We start from the raw sequence: 22,766 nt of genomic DNA, 5'->3' as shown, positions 1-22,766 counted from the left end.
AAGATGTTGAGATAAGAAATAATTACTGTTTTAAACCACTAACTTTTGACGTAATTTGCCACAAAGCAATAGATAACTAATATACTGCTTCATGTTATTTGTTAAATCTGGTCTAGGAGAATTAACCCTCATAATACCAAAGCATTTAAGGTATGGAAAAGCTGGTCTAGGTCTCCAGGTGTAAAGTTGCGCTTCTAGGTGCCATCTCCAGAATAAGAACCTAATGGCAAGCTCATTTCCCTTAAAGAACATGGATGATTCTTTGATTCTATTCCTTTTACCTTGTCTTGACATTTCTCACACATAATTGCATTCCTTCTCTGCTTAAGGTTATTGCAACATGAAAATGTGCATGTGGCAGATGTTTCATATTTTTCCTTCTATAAGGTAAAACTGAATGGATAGCAATTTTTTTTCTTGATTTTAATAGATATCACTGCAGAAAACTCAGAAAAGACTAAATAAAGAATGAAAAAAAGCCACCAATTATATGTAATCACCCAGAGTTAACCACTGTTAATATTTACTTCTTTTCAGGATTTTTATATGTTCTTCTCTACATATTCACAGACATGTGTAAAATGAAGACATTAATTATGGAATGTTGTGATATTCAGCTTCTCAAGATTATTTAGAATTTTCTGCGGTTCTTTTTATGAAGAGTATCAGTTTTTAATGACTATATATTAGATTCATCATATAATCTACATAATATATTGTAATCTATTGTTGACCACTTCATTTATTATGTTTTGCTATTATATAAATGTGCTTCCAAAAAATCTTTGCTTCCAAAAAATCTTTGAGTATCAACATATCTTTTCTCTTTTTCATTTGATCTTTGTAGACACTATTAACTTTTACTCTTTTTTGCCTGTAAATTCTACAGAATGGAAACCCTCAAAATCCCTACTGTGATGGCATTGAAGGAGTCATGGAGGCTTATTATAGGAGTCTGAAATCTGTACAACTGTATGGGCCAACCAACTTCGCTCCTGTAATTAATCATGTAGCAAGGTAAGTGGACAGAGACAAGATGTTTATCCCAGTGTCCCAGACAGCAGTGAAATTATATTATTGTTACCATGACTCCACAAATGAAAAGTGTTTTCTTCTAATTTACCTCTAAGAAAATGAGGAAAAAGATACAGTGGGAAGAGTCTCCACTGAGCTATTGTAATACTTTGCTAGAACTTTACAGCAAAATCTCAAGTGAAGAAAATATACACTTAGTTATTATCAGAACCTGTATTTGTTCAACCAAGAAAAATGTTCTATTCTTTGAAAAGGCAGCCATGAGAGCAATAACAAGATCGATTATGATCTCAGTGGTGTAAATCATTCAATCTAATATCACATCCCATGGTAACATAGAAGTAATAAGAGACCAAATTCCATGAAGACAACTAAAGTCTTTCAGTGATAATATAGGGCACATTATTTTAACCACTCTGAAATTAATATAATAGCTAATTTTAAGAATTCCCAGAGCTTTACCTGTATATAGTACATAGTATTGAGTTCAGAATATAATTGCTTATGATTCCAACTACATATTCTAGAAAAAAAATTTAAATGTAAAAATGTACACACACTTATCATTTTCTTCATCAGTGTCTAAACAAATAAATTAGACACCACTTTCAAAATCCCTAAAAGGTTTGACCCAGTTGCAGATCCTATGAAACACTGCCTTATTTTTAGAAAATTTAAAAAGTGTAGCTTTTGTGTCCTTCCAAATATGTAGTAAGAATGTGAAAATATACTACATTTGGATAATTTTATCAATGCACAAAGGTGATATGAAAACTCAGTTCTCTGTTTAAAGGTTCTGGTACTGAATCATCTCCATACTGGACATCATGAGTGACTTAAATGTGTTCTACTTTCCATTATCTGGGACATAGACAAGATACTAAAATACCCCTGTATTGGGGCTGACCTCAGTGGAACTCTGCTGTGGAAGTCCACCTCAGGTTGACAATGATACATTGATGACCATTTTCTGAGTGTTTTTGAAATATTAGCTCAGGCTTTTGAAATATTTCCACCCACAATCTGTTTTAAGTTATGAATTTTACATCTCAACTCTGGACACAAACAACTAAAAAAAAAGGAATCTTTATGGAATAATACTTATCATATATTTCCTTTTTATTTCTGTGGTGTCCTATTATTTTATTTCTATGGTGCCCTAATATATAATTTATTGTCAAATTGGTTTCCATACAACACCCAGTGCTCATCCCAACCGGTGCCTTCCTCAATGCCCATCACCCACTTTCCCCTCTCCCCACCCCCCCAATCAAGCCTCAGTTTGTTCTCAGCTTTTAAGAGTCTCTTATGGTTTGCCTCCTTTCCTCTCTGTAACTTTTTTCCCCCCTTCCCCTCCCCCATGGTCTTCTGTTAAGTTTCTCGGGATCCACATATAGTGAAAACATATGGTATCTGTCTTTCTCTGCCTGGCTTATTTCACTTAGCATAACACTCTCCAGTTCCGTCCATGTTGCTACAAATGGCCATATTTCATTCTTTCTCATTGCCAAGTGTAGTATTCCATTGTATATATAAACCACATCTTCTTTATCCATTCGTCAGTTGATGGACACTTAGACTCTTTCCATATTTGACTATTGTTGAGAGTGCTGCTATAAACATTTTGGTACAAGTGCCTCTATGCATCAGTACTCCTGTATCCCTTGGGTAAATTCCTAGCAGTGCTACTGCTGGGTCATAGGGTAGGTCTATTTTTAATTTTTTGAGGAACCTCCACACTGTTTTCCAGAGCAGCTGCACCACTTTGCATTCCCACCAACAGTGCAAGAGGATTCCCATTTCTCCACATCCTCTCCAGCATCTATAGTCTCCTGATTTGTTCATTTTAGCCACTGTGACCAGCTTGAGGTGTTATCTGAGTGTGGTTTTGATTTGTATTTCCCTGATGAGGAGTGACGTTGAGCATCTTTTTATGTGGCCATCTGGATGTCTTCTTTAGAGAAGTGTCTATTCATGTCTTCTGCCCATTTCTTCACTGGATCATTTGTTTTTCGGGTGTGGAGGTTGGTGAGTTCTTTATAAATTTTGGATACTAGCGCTTTATCCAATATGTCATTTGCAAATATCTTTCCCCAGTCCGTCAGTTGCCTTTTAGTTTTGTTAATTGTTTCCTTTGCAGTGCGGAAGCTTTTTATCTTCATGAGGTCCCAGTAGTTCATTTTTGCTTTTAATTCCCTTGCCTTTGGAGACGTGTCAAGTAAGAAATTGCTGCGGCTGAGGTCAGAGAGGTTTTTTCCTGCTGTCTCCTTTAGGGTTTTGATGGTTTCCTGTCTCACATTCAGGTCCTTCATCCATTTTGAGTGTATTTTTGTGAATGGTGTAAGAAAGTGGTCTAGTTTCATTCTTCTGCATGTTGCTGTCCAGTTCTCCCAGCACCATTTGTTAAAGAGACTTTTTTCCATTGGATATTCTTTCCTGCTTTGTCAAACATTAGTTGGCCATACACTGGTGGGTCTAATTCTGGAGTCTATATTCTATTCCGTTGGTCTATGTGTCTGTTTTTGTGCCAATACCATACTGTCTTGATGATTACAGCTTTGTAGTAGAGGCTAAAGTCTGGGATTGTGGTGCCTCCAGCTGTGGTTTTCTTCAATATTACTTCAGCTATTTGGGGTCTTTTGTGGTTCCATACAAATTTTAGGATTGCTTGTTCTAGCCTTGATAAGAATGCTGGTGCAATTTTGATTGGGATTGCATTGAATGTGTAGATTGCTTTGGGTAGTATTGACATTTTAACAATATTTATTCTTCCAATCCATGAGCACGAAATGTTTTTCCATTTCTTTGTATCTTCTTCAGTTTCCTTCATAAGCTTTCTATAGTTTTCAACATACAGATCTTTTACATCTTTGGTTAGGTTTATTCCTAGGTATTTTATGATTCTTGGTGCAATCGTGAATGGGATCAGTTTCTTTATTTGTCTTTCTGTTGCTTCATTTATTGGTGTATAAGAATGCAACTGATTTCTGTACATTAAGTTTGTATACTGTGACTTTGCTGAATTCCTGTATCAGTTCTAGGAGACTTTTGGTGGAGTCTATCAGGTTTTCCATGTATAGTATCATGTCATCCGCAAAAAGTGAAAGCTTGACTTCATCTTTGCCAGTTTGGATGCCTTTGATTTCCTTTTGTTGTCTGATTGCTGATGCTAGAACTTCCAACACTATGTTAAACAACAGCAGTGAGAGTGGACGTCCCTGTCGTGTTCCTGATCTCAAGGGGTAAGCTCTCAGTTTTTCCCCATTGAGGATGATATTAGCTGTGGGCTTTTCATAAATGGCTTTGATGATGTTTAAGTATGTTCCTTCTATCCCGACTTTCTTGAGCATTTTTATTAAGAAAGGATGCTGAATTTTGTCAAATGCTTTTTCTGCATCGATTGACAGGATCCTATGGTTCTTATCTTTTCTTTTATTAATGTGATGTATCACATTGATTGATTTGCGAATATTGAACCAGCCCTGCAGCCCAGGAGTGAATCCCACTTGATCATGGTAAATAATTCTTTTTATATGCTGTTGAATTCGATTTTCTAGTATCTTGTTGAGAATTTTTGCATCCATATTCATCAGGGATATTGGCCTGTAGTTCTCTTTTTTTGCTGGGTCTCTGGTTTGGGAATCAAAGTAATGCTGGCTTCATAAAATGAGTCTGGAAATTTTCCTTCCCTTTCTATTTCTATTATTTTTTGTTATTTTTTTCATATATATACAGGTCTTGACCCACAAAATTGATTTCAAAATCCACTAATGGGTCATTACCTGTAATTTGAAAAACATATCCTAGCTAATTATATTAGCCTATGTGAGTAGTGTCATCTGTACTCTATTTCCTAGTTTTTTGATGTTTGTCAAATAAAGCAGTATCAAAAAATAATATTAGTACAAAATAAATTATAGTTGTCTCATTCTCTCTCACCCAGTACTATACAGATGACTGTCTTTTATAAAAAGATAGAAAAATGATAGGATTTCTTTTGTGCGAATTCATGCTAGTTATGATAAATGTTCTCGAGGGTTTACTAGTTAATTTTATATTTTTTACCCTGGATATCTCTACTATTAAAATTAAACTTTTAGATATACAATTTCTAGCTGCATTTCTATATACCATTTAAAACTGTAGGCTCTATACTGTCCTATTACCATTTTTCATGTATTGTCTAGCATTTTAAGAAATTCTCAAAGATAGGGATAGATGCCAGCTAACTATCAGATTCTCAGCAATAATCCATGATCTAATAATTCTTTATTATTTTTTTAATGAGAAAATAAGAAACACATAAGATACAGCTTTTGAGGAATCCTCTTTTCCTTCCAATACAATCTGAAGTCTCATGTATCTATGTCTTATTATGAAGCTACATAAGAAATGCTTTACTCCTTTATCTTTGAGAATAGGTTTACTTTAATTTTTAAACTTTTTATTAAGACAGACAATTTCTGTCTGACCCAAACTCACCATCCAAAAATTTTATCAGTTTAAAAGACAAGGTACTATTTTTTCTAAATCATGAGAAGTTCCATAGTTACAGTATATGAGACTCCTGTTTTAAATAAAACTCAGTGAGTATTTTGTTACTTTGAAATGCATTCATCAGTTCTTCAACATGCCCATCATATAGGAGGTAAGTGTACTTAACAAATGTTTAATAACTGAATTCTGTATGTTAAGGTATTTGTCATTAAAAATACATTTTGTAAAATAAAAAGCAAATGGTTTTTTATTTGCTTGATTTTTTTCTTCTTATAAAGTGTGTTTTCTATATTGATAAAAGCTTAATTTGTGATAGTTTTCTATTAACATTTTGAAGAATTCTTATTCTTTTTAAGAATAATAATTTTAACCGTATGCTCATTTTTAGAACTTAAATCTATAAGACTATTGACTTTTTAGATAATATTGAAATAACAATATTGTGAGTTAACACCCAAAGCATCATGTTTGTGAAACTTGAAAGTTCTTTGTGATGTTCTGAGGTTATCCAATCGCTTGCTTCTAACTTCCTGTCTTACCAGTTTTCCTTTCATAGAGTTGTCTAGGGAATAACATTTCAGACAATGTAAAAATCCCACTCAACATCCATTGGTGCCCTGTGACAAGTTGAAGTTTGAACACTTTGGTTTGGTATTTAAGAAATTTTAATACCCAACTACCACCACTCATCCACTCTGATTTCCCTCCACATTCTCCCACATGTGCCGTTCTTCAGCCATAGAGAATCATTATTTCTTTTTTTTTCTTTTAATTTTTTTTTTCGACGTTTTTAATTTATTTTTGGGATAGAGAGAGACAGAGCATGAACGGGGGAGGGGCAGAGAGAGAGGGAGACACAGAATCAGAAACAGGCTCCAGGCTCTGAGCCATCAGCCCAGAGCCTGACGCGGGGCTCGAACTCACGGACCGCGAGATCGTGACCTGGCTGAAGTCGGAGGCTTAACCGACTGCGCCACCCAGGCGCCCCGAGAATCATTACTTCTGAGCTACGAATTGTCATTTTATGAATACCTTTATCAAAACACTCACTAATTTGATTCCACTCAATTGTTACATGTAGATTTTTTTCTCCACTGAAGACAGGAATTGTGACTTAATTATATATATATATATATATATATACACATATATATATATACACACACACATACACACATATATAAATACCATATGTTATAAATTATATTTAAATTAAATTTAATATTTATAATATAATAATAATATAATTTATAATGTATATGTTATAAGCCAACATAAAGCCCAATTCTTTGCATTTACTGATAAATCCACACCTATTTGTTTAATTGAATTTTCTGTACACCATGCATTATAACTACATTTTAATAAGCGAGTTTATAATAGAAAACTAAAGGAACTGTTAATGATAATACTTAGTCTATTTTAATGACCTATGGAAAATGTGATTGTGATAGATACCTACTGTATGAGGCAGGGTCCTCAGGAGAAACAGAACTAATAAGACATACAAATATAGATATATAGATAAAGAAATTTATTTTAAAGAATTGGCTCATGCAATAGTAGGCACTGACAAATCAAATTTGTAGGGAAAGCTGGCAGGTTGGAAACTTAGGATGATATTCTTGCAATTTTGAGTCAGAATCCCTTTTCCTTTGGGAAAACCGTTTTTGTTAAGGCCTTCAACTGATTGAATGAAGCCCATCCACATTTTTGAGATAGTCTCATTTACTTAAAGTCATCCAATTGTAGATATTAACTATATCTTCAAAGTAGCTTCACGGGAACTAGATAACTGGCTATCAGAGCCTAACCAAGTTAACATGTAAGACTATCATGCCTAACAAAACTAATGCATGACCGTTATGTTGTACACTGAAAACAAATTTAAAATCAGAGAAATCCGTTCCATGTATGAATTTATTAATACACCTAATATCTATAACACTATGTTTAATTCTCAATAACTAGCAATAGGAGGAAGAAACATGTTAAGGAAATCATGTGTCTATAGAGACATGGTTGTAATAGAGTGGAGTTTACTCATCCCCTGACTAATGTCAGTGCCCTCTTGGATATATGGCGATTACTATTTTTACATTCCTGTTTACATCATCAAAATTTCTCTTCATCTAGAATTCTACCTCAATAACTTTAAGTTATTTGAAATATATTTTGTTGGTATTTTTTACCAGCTTATAACTTGACAATAAACTAATATACCAATGAAAGTATCAATTATCTTTTCAGGCTATCATGAAAATTTTACTATTTTCTTCCCTTGACTTGAATAATATGCATTATTTCCTAACTACTAGTCCTCTGTTTCTTGTGCCTAACCAGTTACTAGTTTTGAGGCTGTCATATTTCAGTTTCTATGAGGGATCTATCAATTTCTAACTACTGACTAGATTTTTGTATCTAGATATCTAGATGCAGGTAATCAACTAAAATTAATTTTCAGTTTTGAACCCATAGTCTGTCTCAGACAATGTGCTCAATGCCATCATGTGGAATATTTGTTTTAATGTTCACAATAACTCTATGCTGTCAGTAGTGTTATTATTCCTATTTTATTGATGACAAAATGGATATGGAAGAGTGGCCATTTGAGGTGGAGCTAAAATTCCTAACAGAATAATCTTATCCCAGATAACTGTTATGATGCCTTGCATAAACTTAAGCCCTTTTATCTGTGCTCCAAAGATAAAGGCACATAAAAGAAAGTGCAACAAAACTACCTATGGTTGTGGACACAGTCTGTCACTTCATCACACTGCCAAAAATACAACTTTGTAACATAAAAATTACTGTTACTTTGTATTGAAATATTTACATATTAAGATTTAACTAGTAAGATTTAATTAGTATTAAAATTTAATTCATTGCATATATCAAAAGTAAACTACCTAAATAAAACATTCTTGAGTCAGTTTCTTACCTTGTTGCCCTCTTTATTCCTATGAACCAATAGTAAGCTGAAAGAATATCCCACAAATCTGAACCAACCACTTATGCACTTTTATAAACATGATCCCAGAAAGTTGCCTGACAAAAGACTCCAGGGGAATGCGTTTGAATTCCAAACCCCTGACAAAGTTAACCTGTCTCTCAGATTTATCACAGTAATATTAAAATATAAATTATGGATTGCCTATATATGAAAAAAGACATTTAGCAGGCTTTTAATAATAAAAGTTTTAATTATGCAATTTACAGAAGGATTCATCATCAGTTTCCTTTAAGCAGCAAGCTTCTTTAATACCTTTAAAATATAATTTGAATCTGCAAGAGTATATATCAGGGTTACCTTCTGGAAGATAGATTGAGATGTGATCAGCCTCTACTTTCTACTTAGCACATTTCTGTAGCATTTCAATTATTTTATCACAAATTATATTTTAAAGTGGGCTAAATTAGAAGAAATGGTAGCACAAAATATGATTTTGTTTGAAACTTAGCTTTACTTGCAAAGAGCAACAATATGTCAATGCATACGGCAAATGCCATAGAAATCATGGCAAGTTTTAAAAGATTAATTTATGGTGCTTTTGGTGATAAAGACTAAAATAGATTGAATAGTTCTTATGTAAAATGAAATTTATTTTCAAATTAGTGCATCTGGCAGTAGTGAGAGCCACACAATAAGCTCATGTATCTTTCTACAGCATTCGAAGTTAAGAAATATAAAACATTAATAAAAGCACATGTTTATTATAAAGTAAAATGCAGAATCCCTATGAAGTTTTAAGATAAACAACAAAGAGAAATTCCAGGTTTACTATAGCTGCTTCAGGTTCTATTCCTAACTCTTCTGGTGGTATGAATATATTATCTCCTTCTCTTAGGTAAATAGTTTCTGGTGAATCAAAAGAAAACCAAAATGAAAATATATTAAACTCAGCAATGAAAAGACATGGAGTGGCTGGATGGATAAAAAACAAGTCCCAACTATATGCTGTCTACAAGAAACTCAACTTAGATCTAAGGACATAAATAGGCCAAAAATGAAGGGATGAAAAAAGATACTCCATGCACATGGTAACCGAAAGAGAGCAGGGAGGGTGGCTATACCTCTATCCGAGAAAATAGACTTTAAGTCAAAAACTGGCACAAGAGGCAAAGAAGGTTATTACATAATAAAAGGGTCAGTTTATGTGATATGTTGATTGATATACACAGGTATCCTCCAGTTTTCAAAAGTTCACATTACACCACTTCACTTTTACAAAAGACCTATATTAGGATCTGTTTCCACTAACCAAAAGAAATCCAGAGATTTTTGCTTTTATGAAATAGATTGCAGTATTTGTTTTACTGCAAGCGGTCATAGAGGCAGCGTGCATCACGAGCATGAGAGTGATGCCACCAGGCCCCTTCCCTGGGAACTACACTCAGCATCTCATCATCAAGGTGCCTTAGCTTTGAACCATGTCTGTGAGCATCTGTGCTTTAACTCCACTTATTCTGTGCATCTGTTAGCAAGATGTGTCCTAAGGTGTCAGAAAATGTAAGATAGACTATTGTTTAGGTCTGGGAACGAACACTCACAAAGTTCCATATAAGCTAATGGTACTTGCTTTTTTTTTTTCTACTTTATACCATTTCTGCTTATAGAAGATTTCATAGGAAAGCTCTACTTTCTGATAGTGGGAGAAACGTTCATATTCATGAAGTATTATTCAGCCTTAAAAAAGGAGAGCCTACCATTTGCAACAACATGGATGAACCTGCATAATGTTATGCTAGGTGAAATAAGCAAGACTTAGGAAGAAAAATGCATGATCAGTGAAAATCACTGCATGATCTCATTTATATGTGGAATTTTAAAAAGTTTAATACATAGAAGCAGAAAGTAGAATGGTGGTTAGCGGGAGAGGGGAGGTAGGGAAAATAGAGATATTGGTCAAAGGATAAGGAGTTGCATTATGTAAGATGAATAAGTCTAGAGATCTAACATGTTGCATGATGACTACGGTGAAATACTGTATTGAATACTGGAAATTTGCTAAAATAGTAAATATGGGAACTATATGAGGAGATGATATGTTAATTAGCATGATTGTAATAATCATTTTACTATGTATATATCAAACCATCATGTTAAATATCTTAAATAAATAAAATATTTATCTTAAAATGAAATTTTTCTTAAAAAGTATCAATTCAACAGGAAGATATAATCATTATAAATACGTATGCACCCAATATCAAAGCACCTAAGCAAAAAATTGACATGTATAAAGGGACAAATAGACTCTAATACAATAAGATTAGAAGACTTCAGTACCCCACTTTTAATAATGAATACATCATCCAGATAGATAATCAATAAGGAAACTGCAAACTTGAGCACCTCTCTGGACCAAATGGACCTAACAGATATATACAGAATATTCCACTCAGTAGCTCCAGAATACATATTCTTTTCAAGCATGCATGGCACATTCTCTAGGATAGATTATAGGACACAAGGCAAGTCTTAATAAATTTAAGAAGATTGAAATAATTCCAAGTCTCCTTTGCAAACACAGTAGAAAAAAAAAAAAGAAATCAGAAAGATTCATTCATGAATAGAAATCAACATACTCTCGAATGTCCACTGAGTCAAAAAAAAAAATACAAAAGGAATTGGGGAATATCTTGAGATAAATGAAAGAACAATATACCAAAACTTACGGAATATTGTAAAGGCATTATTAAGAGGAAAGTTTATAGCAATAAACATTGCATGTTAATAAAGAAGAAAAATCTTAAAGGATCTAACTTTACACCAAAAGGAACTAAAAGAAGAAGAAAAAGTACAGGTTAGCAGAAGGAAAGAAATAATAATAATTAGAGCAGAAATAAATGAAATAGAGAATAGAAAAACAAGAGAAAGAATTGACAAAACTGAGTTGGTTTTTTGAAAAGGTAAACAAAACTGACCAACCCTTAGACTAAGAAAGGAAAGAGACAAGACTCAAAAAATGAAAGAGAAAACATTACAACTGATTTCACAGGAATAAAAAATATCATAAGAGATTATTATAAACAATTGTACTTTAACAAATTGGACAACCTAGAAGAAATGGATAAATTCCTAGAAATATACGGTGTACCAAGAATACATCAAGAGAAATAGAAAGGATGTACATACCAATAACAAATAAGGAGAATGAATCAGTTATCAAAAATCTCCCAACAAAGAAAAGGCTCAGGGCCAAGTGGCTACAAGGCATATCTTACCAATGATTTAAAGATGAAGAATTAATACCAATTCTTCTTAAACTGTTAAAAAAAAAATAGAAGAGCAAATACTTCCAAGTTCATTTTATGAAGCCAGCATTACCCTGATAATAAAGTCAGACAAAGGCACCACAAGAAAACTACAAACCAACATCCTTGATAAACATGGATGTCAAAATCTTCAACAGATTATTAGCAAACTGAATACAAGAGCACATTCAACGAATTATAACCATGACCAAGTAGGATGCATTTCTAGCATGCAAAGATGGTTTGACATATGCAAGTCAATAAATATGATACAACACATTAACAGAATGAGGGACCAAAATCTCATGAACATTTCAAAAGATAAAGAAAAAAACATTGATAGAATTCAACAGTCTTTCCTGATAAGAACTATCAACAAATTAGGTACAGAAGGATTTTACCTCAACACAATAAAGGTCACAGCTAACATCATACTTAATGATTAAAAAAAAAAAACCAAAAACTCAAAGCTTTCCTCTAAAATATAGGACAAAGCAAGGATGCCCATTCTTCCACGTCTAATCAACATGTCTCTGGAAGTCTTAGCCAGAGCAATTGGACAAGAAAAATAAGTAAAAGTCATCCAAATTATAAAGGAAAAATAAAATTACCTCTGTTTACAGATGACGTGATCTTACATGTAGAAAACCCTAAAGACTGAAGGAAGTAAAACAAAGCAAAATAAAACAAAGCAAAACAAAAAGAAAACCCATTTACTGATGAACTCAGTAAAGTTGCAGGGTACATAATCAACCTGTAAAAAAGTTGCATTTCTAAACAAATAACAAACTATCTGAAAAGGAAATTAAGAAAATAATCTCATTTATAAAAGCACCAAAAAAGTAAAATAAAATACTTAGTCATAAACGTAAGGAAGTGAAAGGCTTTTATAGTGAAAACTATGAAACATCAATGAAAAAATTAAAGGAGACACAGATGGAAAGACATGCCATATTTATGGATTAGAAAAATTAATATTGTGTAAATGTCCATACTACCCAAAGTGTTCTACAGATTCCGTGCAATCCCTACCCAAATCTTAATGATATTTCTTGCAGAAATAAAGAAAAAAAAACAATCCTAAAATATATGTGAAACCACAAAGGACCTTGAATAACTGAAGCAATCTTGAGAAAGAACAAAGCTGGAGGCAAGCATCACAGTCTGATTTTAAAACATATTCCAAAAGTGCAATAATTAAAACAGCAAGGTAGTGATATAAAAAAAAATAAGCGTCTATACCAATAGAATAGAATAGAGATGCCCAGACAAAAACCTGCAGGTTTTTGCCAAAAGTGCCAAGAATACAAAATGAGGAAAGAATTCTCTCTTCAATAATTGGTGTTGGGAAAACTGGATATACACATGGAAAAGAATGAAATTGGATCCTTTTACTACCACTCACACAAATTAACTGAAAATTGAGCGTAAGACATGAAACTATAAAACTCTTAGAATAAAAGAGAAAACCTTGACATTGGTCTTGGCAATGATTTCTTTGTCTTGGCAATGATTTCTTGGGTATGACACCAAAAGCACAAGCAGCAAAAGCAAAAATAGACAAGTGGGACTACATCAAAGTAAAAAGTGTCTACACAGCAAAAGAAACCATCAACATAATGAAAAGACAACCTACAGAGTGTGAGAAAATATTTGCAACTTATATATTTGATAAGGAGTTCATTTCCAAAATATATAGGGAACTCATACAACTCAATAGCAAAAATACAACTAATTTAGAAATGGGCAAAGGACTGGCACCGACATTTCTTCAAAGAAGGCACACAAATGGCCAATAGGTATATACAAAATGCTCAACATTTCTAATCATCAGGGAAATGCAAATCAAAACCACAGTGAACTATCATTACTTTACACTTGTTAGCATGGCTATTATCAAAAAGTCAAAAAGATAGTAAGTGTTGGCAAGGATGTGAAGAAATTGGAACCCTTGTGCATGGTTGGTGGGAATTTTAAATTAGTGCAGCTACTATGAAAAACCAACATAGAGATTTCTCAAAAAATACAGAGCTACCAGAAATCCCACTTCTGAGTATACATCCAAAAAAACTGAAATCAGGATCTCGAAGAAGTGTCTGTAGCATTATTCACAACTGCCAAGATATGCCAATGGGCAACAATGCGATATTGTGCACTTAAATTTTTGTTAAAAGGGTAGATTTTGTATTAATATTTTTTTTACCATGTGCACACACACAAAGGGGACACAGAAAAATTTAAGAAGTGGTATACTTACTACTGTGATTGTTTTGATGGTAACATGAATTTATGAATATGTGCAAACTCATCAAGTTATATGTCTTAATTCTGTGCAGTTTTTTTGTATACCAATTATACCTCAATAAAGCTGGGGGAAAAACTATACTAACAACTGAGACTTTATGGGTGATCAGAAGTGTTGGAAGAGAAATAAAAAGTAAATACCAAAAAAAAAAAAATTCAGACAGTTAAGCCACTTGAAATGATATTTATAGAAATGCATAATATTTTACTTTCTGTATTGTTTCTGAATCTGGTAAAAATTTGCCATTTTAAGAGCATAATTTGGTAATAAGAGCAGAAAATCTACATTATTGTACTCAGAAGCTATTTATAGTCTTCCATTAATCTCATGAAATATAAAATCCTGTTTCTGAAACATAGTAAGAAATGCTTTTTAAAAATAATGGGTATTGGGGCACCTGCATGGCTCACTAGGTTAAGGGTCTGACTTTGGCTCAGGTCATCATCTCACAGTCCATGGATTAGCCCCGCGTGGGGCTCTGTGCTGACAGCTCAGAACCTGGAGCCTGCTTCAGATTCTGTGTCTCCCTCTCTAATTGCCCCTCCCCTGCTCATTCTCTCTCTCTCTCTCTCTCTCTCTCTCTCTCTCTCTCTCTCTCTCTCTCAAAAATAAATAAACATTAAAAATTTTTAAAAATAATGGGTATTTAAAAATTAAAAATGAATACCTGACAGAGATTACCTGACTTCTTTTAGTAAGAAAAAAAGCTAAGCATTAAATAGAATAGTCTCAGATCTGGTTTCGACTGTTTTTCATTGATTGTGTAACCATCAAACTAAAAATAGCATTGAACTGGTTCCACAATGTATAGTCAAAACTATTCCCACAATATTCTCCATTAAGGAGAAGATCATTTGTTCAATATTGTGGGAATAGTTTTGACTATACATTGTGGAACCAGTTCAATGCTATTTTTATAGGGTGTGAACATGACACTGTATTCTCTTGATCAGTCTATGAAATTACCATTTTGTTAGCTGTATGAGCAATTATGTTTCTCTAGTCTATGGAAAAGTTGTAAATATTTTTCTTGTCCATATCATTGTTAATTCTGCTCTCCAAGAAATAAGTTTTGCCCTGACATATGTGATTCGTCTGTCCCTGATCTGCTCAAATTTGATTCCTTTGGGTACTTCAGGTTATGAAGGAATTTTATTGGTAAAAAGTAGATGTTTTCTTGAACCCAGTTTCTCCGTGATAACTATCTTTCTATGATTCTATGATACATAAATATTCAATGAGTTTTACAGAAGTCAACCAAAGTCTTCTCATTTACTGTTTATCTCCTAAGAGTACCATAATGCTTGCTTGTTACTAGATATGACCTGCATACTAATTATATTCTAAAAATCATAAAAGTTATTCTTGTTGAGGGGCACCTGGGTGGCTTAGTCGGTTGAGCGTCCAACTCTTGATTTCCACTCAGGTCAGGATTTCACAGTTGGTGAGTTCGGGCCCCATGTCAGGCTCTGCACTGGCAGTACAGAGCCTGCTTGGAATATTCTCTCTCTCTCTCTCTCTCTCTCTCTCTCTCTCTCTCTCTCTTTCTCTCAATAAGTAAATTAACTTAAAAAAAATAAAAGCATTGTCTTAAAAAAAAGGTATTCTTGTTGAGAATATAATCTAGATACCCAAAAAGGAGAACACAATGGAAAAAAGAGGTATAATAAAATGTAACATGCATAAAATTCACCTCTAAATTACTGAGTATTACTTGGTGAGAACTCTGATAAACTTCAAGAACTACTCATTTTTATGAGTAGTTCTCATAATACTCATTTTTAAAAAAAATTTTAATGTTTATTTATTTATTTTGAGAGAGAGACAGAGCGTGAGCAGAGGAGGGACAGAGAAAGACACAGAATCCAAAGTAGGCTCCAGCCCTGAGGTGCCAGCACACAGCCCAACACAGGGGTTGAACCCACAAACTGTGAGATCATGACCTAAGTAGAAGTCAGACATTTAACTGACTGAGCCATCCAGGCACCCCTAGAATATATTCTTAATACATACCTAATTTTTGTCTTTGTTTGGTATTCTTTTCCCCATCTTTCATCAATTTAACACATACTAAGAACTTGAATTATGGGGCCACCTGGGTGGCTCAGTCCATTAAGCATCTGACTTCCACTCAGGTCATGATCTTGTGGTTCACGAGTTGAAGCCCCAAGTTGGGCTCTGTGCTGACAGCTCAGAGCCTGGAGCCTGCTTCAGATTCTGTGTCTCCCTCCCTCTCTGCCCTTGTCCCTTTCATGCTCTCTCTCGCTCTCAAAAATAAATAAACATTAAAAAAATTAAAAAGAAAAACTTGAACTATGGATGTGTCAAAAAGCATTTCTTCTGTTGCATTTCTTAGGTGAAATTCACATAACATAAAAGTAACTTTTGAAGTTTACAGTTAGATGATATTCAGCACATTCACTATGTTGTATAATCATTACCTGTTTCTAGTCCGAAACAAAAAGCATTTATGATTATTGTCTTTATAATAATCATACCATTTATTAAACTGTATTATATATTAGGTAGCATGCATGCGGTTTCTGTATTAACAATACAGAGGTGTGTAATCTTGATTTTAAAGGTAAAGAAATAAAGTTTAGATAGATCAAGTAATTTACTGAAGATCATACACATGATATGTTGCTTAGCCAGGGTATCTGTTTCTGAAAGCTATATCCATTCCTTTGTGCTAAACATACCCTCATCCATCTCACCTTTTATTAGTGAGTGAATTTCCAAGGCAGGCAGGCTTTTCTGTATGAAGTAATGTTGCTGTGTTCTAGCGTGCTATTTCAGAAAAATGTATTGAGAGCTTGCATGATATAGATTCCTAATACAAGTTTAAATATTTTCTTGAGATTAAAGGTTTGTTGACTATCGCGATTATATTTAGCAACCATCACATACAAAGGAGCTGTTTTATTTTCTGTGGTATTCTTTATCTTTTTATTGCTCTAGGTATGCTTCTTCCGTAAAAGATGGTTCCCAGTATTTTGTGCTCCTGATTGTGACAGATGGTGTTATCTCGGATATGGCTCAAACCAAGGAGTCCATAGTCAATGTGAGTAGGGATCGTTCAGTCTTGAGCTGGCTAAGTGACAGCAGGGTGCTTTCAACCTATGTTGAAAGAGTTAATGTTAGTTGACTTAGTAGTGAAACAAAATGCTCATGCTTTTGCAACTGATTGCATTCTTAACCTTATCCAGAAAACTCAAATGTATATGTACCATTAGTTCATAAAGACTAACCTAAGCAGTATGGATAACTGTGTTATAACAAAATTATTTTCCTCCCAGAATAATAAAAAAAAAAATAAGATGATACCATCACCTTCATGTGCATGAGTGTGCTTACCTCTACTAGTTGGATGTACTTGTACACAGTCTTACAATTTGTACAAAGTATTTCTTAATATTTACATTTCAATTATAGGAGCACTGTACTGACATTCTTATTTCTATATAACTGGAAGGGACTGGACTTTATTCAAAAACCATCCTTGTATAATTCCTAATTATTTATTTTTATGATTATTTGTCTTTTTATTAGATTATAATCTATAAAATCTATATTTATAGACTATTTTTTTGAGATATGGCATGAATTGGGGAGGGACAGAGAGAGAGAGAGAGAGAGAGAGAGAGAGAGAGAGAGAGAGAATCCAAAGCAGGCTCCACACTGTCAGAGCAAAGCCCAATGTAGGGTTGAACCCATGAACCGTGAAATCATGACCTGAGCTGAAGCTGGACGCTCAACTGACTGAGCTGCCCACATGCTCCTAGACTATATTCTATAGAATTATATCTTACTCACCTTTCCATGTCCAAGTTTAGACACATTTGGCACAAAGTTGACATTTAGTGAAAATGGGTTTCATGAGTGCTTTGCATATCATAGCTCATAATTATTAATAACATAGGGAACATATAATTAGCTGTTTGGTGGAGGATCATATGGGGGGAAAATTATAGACATTTACTGAAAAAAACATACATAAACAGCAGTTGAAGTAAGGCTTACACATTTATTTGTTATTTTTTTAACTAGAATTACTTGGGTTGAATTCACCTTGATTTCCTTTATGTTCTGGTCAGTGGCATTCGTGTGCACTTGAAAATAGGAATTTAATAATTTGGGCTTAAACTAATAAGACATGATGTATTGAGGACCAATTATTCATAATTTGATGATCTTCATGCTGAAGATGTGGTTGGTACAGTGTTCCTTTTCTCTATTGCTGGATCTCACATTCTGACCATTAAATTCTTTAAAATGATTACATTGTTTAAGTGATACATATGATGGGAAAATATGCAAATATTTTTGAATCAAATATTCAATATCACTCACAATCCCATGGATATTTAATACATAAATTAATCATTCTAATACTGACTTTCTGTAATTATCATCTGTATTCACTCATTTACAATGAAAATTGCTTTCTCTAACTTTGGGTATAAGTGGGATAGAGTAGGGTACTATTCTTTCACAAATATAGTACCATTTTTCCCTTACAGCAACTAAAAGATTTTTTATGGGAGAGAAAACATGAATAAAATGCCCAGAGATACCCTCAGTCAAGATGTTGGCTGAGAATAGCAAGTGAAAGCAGATGTGCAGTACTTTTTATTTTTCATATTGTCCAAGGCTGGTCATTCCCAGAGAATGTCCCACTGAATAAGTGTATGTACAGTTAGTTCAAAAAGAATGAGTAGAATCAAGCATATTATTGTGATGTGTTCAAACCTATTTTAGTGAACATCTGAAAAAAAAATCAAAACAGGATATTATTTTCTTCTTAAATTATAATTCTTTTCTTAAGAAGTCAACTTCTTAATTGTAAACCAATTGTGTATTCTCTTTGAAGGCTTCAAAACTTCCAATGTCAATAATTATAGTGGGTGTTGGACCAGCAGAATTTGATGGTGAGTAATAGAATTTCAATAGTATTCCTTGGGAGTTTATTTACTGATTCATCATGCTGTAAGGTTTCTGTTACTCTTTTTTGTATATAAGAATGTGAATATGAATGTGGATCTGTATATAATATCCATGTACATAGAGATGTAAATGTAGATATCTCACGATGAAGTCTATTCAGTTGAGCAAATGAAGAGATTGTCTTCTGACTAAGCCTTATCTCTCCAGTATCGATTAATTCAACATGTAGGTTTCTACTCCACTAGATATGGTTTGTACCCCAAAATAATATTTTTTATGAGTGACAGAGTGATAAGTGGAGTTGTTGTTCCCAAGGCAAAACACACTCTGGGTTCACTAAAAACCTTTAAGGATGAGCACTAAATTAATAAACCATTAGATTGTGAAGAGAGATGTTAACACAAGCATAATATGCTACTATAATGGATTTTCAGACACTAGCTAGTTGATAGACATTAGCTTTATAAATATATAAGTTCTGCATTATGAAAGAGCAAAGTAAAATGAAAATGGAACTGAACATCTGAGATTTAATGACACTTTATAAAATTATGCTAAATTGAGTTACTGGGTAGTTCTCTGTTTGGGCTCAGACCTTGCTCAAATGCCAATGAAGTGACTGGTGTTTTTGTAACTAGTCATCTGGGTAAACTTCTTTAAGGATAATTTGTTCCCAGTCATCTGGTGAATTCCTTTCAAAGACAACTATGCTAGGTGGCAACTGCATGATCACATGGCATTCACCTGGTTCAGGTGTTTTTACTTTAACAATGACTTTATTTAGCTTGGGGCTTTGGAAATGAGAATAATTTTAGAATATTTAGAACAAGCTTTAGTACATTACAGGTTAATTTAAGCACATAGGTGGCTGATTATACTATCATCATTGCTGGGATGATTCTCCTTTAACCACCAGACCCGCCTCCATAAGGATAGTATATATCTATCCATCTCAGGTAAAGCACCACAGGCAAAGTTGTTATATTGCTGACCCTGGAAATCCTTTCTTTCGATTCCATGGTTGGTTGGTCATGTTTTGCTTCATTATAATCTTCCAGTGTCTAAAGCAAAAGTCATTTAGCTCTGACTGCTGCTGCTTCTGCTAATATTTTCTCTGTCTTTGAATATTCACATCTGTTTGCATTGTATGTCAGGCATGAATTTGAGACAACCTCTCTGCAGTCAGGAAAGCTAAGGGACATCTTTCTTGTTAATGCTTTGTGTACTTGATCATCTGCATTAATCAGTGATTGACTGTGATTCACAAACTTCACTAAATGCTAGGGAAAAATAACTCATGCCTTCTTTGGTTACTAATTTGCATTTGCCTTAAGGATGCACCTCTCACTAGGTGCATCCCAGGTCTCCCCAACTCCTGTGGAAGTCTGAGGTTAGGTGTATGACCTAACCTCATTCACTTGTTCCTCAAGAGCCTGTACACATCATGTGTGAATACAGAGCCACTGACCCTTCCTGGCATGTATTTCTGGTCATATATTTCTTTTCAGAGCAGCAGGCACAGTTATTTGGGTACTCCCTCATCCAACTGCCACGGCTATTTATTTTCTTCATTTCTTTTGTTCTCAATGAATTATTTATTAAGGTTTGAGGCATGATAATTCATCATTTCCCTCTCTGACTTCCCAAACTGAATAAAAATATGTAGGAATCCCTCAGACGAAGACCACAATATAAGCGTTATTACTAATAATGCAGAACTGAAGAATTTGGGTTAACCTCTGCACAAAATCAGACTTGTCACTATTTTCCTCCCAAGATTAAATGACCTCAGCCTTATCTCCAGGCCTCCTCTGTGCAAGGGTAGAGCCTGGTCTTTTTAGCACACCACAGGGAAAAAATACATCCAAAGCGAGGATAGCCTGTTTCTAACCAGAGAGATTTCAAAGTCAGTCCCTTCTCATTTTAGTAATCCCATAAATCAATTAGTCCTCTTTCCATGTAGAAAAAAGAGTGAAGACTATAGGCAAAGAGGGAAATTGCCTTCCCAGTAGAATTGCTTCCTGGGTATTAGAGTGATACTTTCCTCTGGCAAACATGGGGACAGGGAATTAGGTCCTGTGACAACTGACTTGTGCTTTCACCATGACCGAAGTTTCAATAGGATGGGAAAACTTCCAGGCCAGTACTAGAAAAGTAGACTATTCCTCTAGGAGACACAAGTGCTTTTCTAAAGTATTTTTCTTTCTCTACTCTCAAAATACCTCCCATGGCTAGCAAGGACAGAATACTCATGTTTCACATAGAAAATCTTTGACTTCCATTCAGATTGTGCTGTCCTGTCAAGAAGAGCCTTTCTCTCAGCACTTCCAAATCTGCTGTAGAGTAAGTTTAAATATTACACATAGAAACTGACATAAGGAAAGACTGAGATAAAACCTGCACAATCTGAATCTAAATCTTGCACATTTTATCAGTTAACTACCTAAATCCAACATCCAAACACTTTTGACAAGAAAGACATTATTTGCATGGGCAAGAAAGGTAGTATCTTGCCATCCATTCTTTGAAGTTAGATGAATTGGGAATAACCTATTAGATTAATGAGTATTCAAATTTCTCATTTCTGTATTTTTAATGAGAACAATTTAAAACTTTCTGTGTAGTTTTTCCCCCAATGCATTGTCACTCCACCATAAAGCATCGTCATTGAGAAGAAAGATTTCTCAAAGCAGGATTTCTTTATCCTTAAAAGGCAAAAAGTCAAATTAAAGCAGCATCGGGCTACCTGCTTGATCAGATTTAGTGGAATGGGAGAAGTAGAATGGGTTCTAGTTTCATTGTGTCTTGCACACAAGCTAGAAAGAAGTACATCTCTGTCTCTTATAGACCTTTTTTCTAAGAAGTACTTGTGGGGCTCCTTGTGGACCAGATGCAAATCTAGAGGGTGAATGGTACCCTTCCACCACTTTCATGCCCTGTCTTTTCTCCTTGCTCTCAAAAAGATAGCCTCCATTTCTTGCAACAGCAGGTTTTTAATTCAAAGGATGTGCTGAAAAGTGGGAGTTATTTTATAGGATCATGTTCTCCTATGTTATTATTATCTGGATGACTGTCCATTTCCTTAATTGGAATGAAACACAAAGACTGATGGAGATCGTAGGGGACCATGGACAATGACATCCAGATTATCACTGAACTCTTGTTTCCCAGTAGAGAGTAAAGGAGAACTTCCTGCAATTGCTAGGTTGTCACCATCATTGAACATTTATGTCTCAGAAGTCACATGAAAATTTTGAAACAAAACGAAACCGAAACAAAGAAATTAACATTGAAAGTATTTGAGCATCATGACATTCTTATTTACATCCCTAATAAGTATGGAAGAAAGATAGATCTTTTGTATGGTAATTTATTAGTAGTAGTAGTAGTAGTAGCAGTAGTAGTAGTATTTTAATCCCAGTATAGTTAACATACAGTGTAATATTAGTTTCTGATCTACAATAAGTGATTTAACACTTCCATACATCACTCAGTGTTCATCACAACAGGTGCAGTCCTTAATCCCCATCACCTATTTCACCCATCCCTCCACCCACCTCCCATTTGGTAACCATTACCTTGTTCTCTATTATAAAGAATCTGTTTCTTGCTTTGTCTCTCTTATTTTTTCCCTTTGCTCATGTTTTATAGGTATTTTGTATTTTAATTAAGTTAATTATAGTATACACATTTTACTAAATTATGACATGTATATCTAATCAAA

At 34.1% G+C, this 22,766-nt stretch overlaps 1 protein-coding gene across 1 annotated transcript in view; it reads left to right on the top strand.

The window, feature by feature from the left end:
• CPNE8 (copine 8) overlaps positions 1-22,766 on the top strand; it is a 230,369-nt gene that overhangs the window by 190,317 nt on the left and 17,286 nt on the right. The window contains exons 16-18 of the mRNA XM_043563315.1: positions 890-1,017; positions 17,057-17,159; positions 18,969-19,026. Of these exons, the coding sequence (XP_043419250.1) occupies positions 890-1,017; positions 17,057-17,159; positions 18,969-19,026 (289 nt within the window). The remainder of the gene's footprint in view (positions 1-889; positions 1,018-17,056; positions 17,160-18,968; positions 19,027-22,766) is intronic.

The sequence above is a fragment of the Prionailurus bengalensis genome, chromosome B4 (genome assembly GCF_016509475.1).
Source record: "Prionailurus bengalensis isolate Pbe53 chromosome B4, Fcat_Pben_1.1_paternal_pri, whole genome shotgun sequence".
Taxonomy (NCBI): Eukaryota; Metazoa; Chordata; class Mammalia; order Carnivora; family Felidae; genus Prionailurus; species Prionailurus bengalensis.
This window is presented reverse-complemented; position numbering and strand designations above follow the sequence as displayed.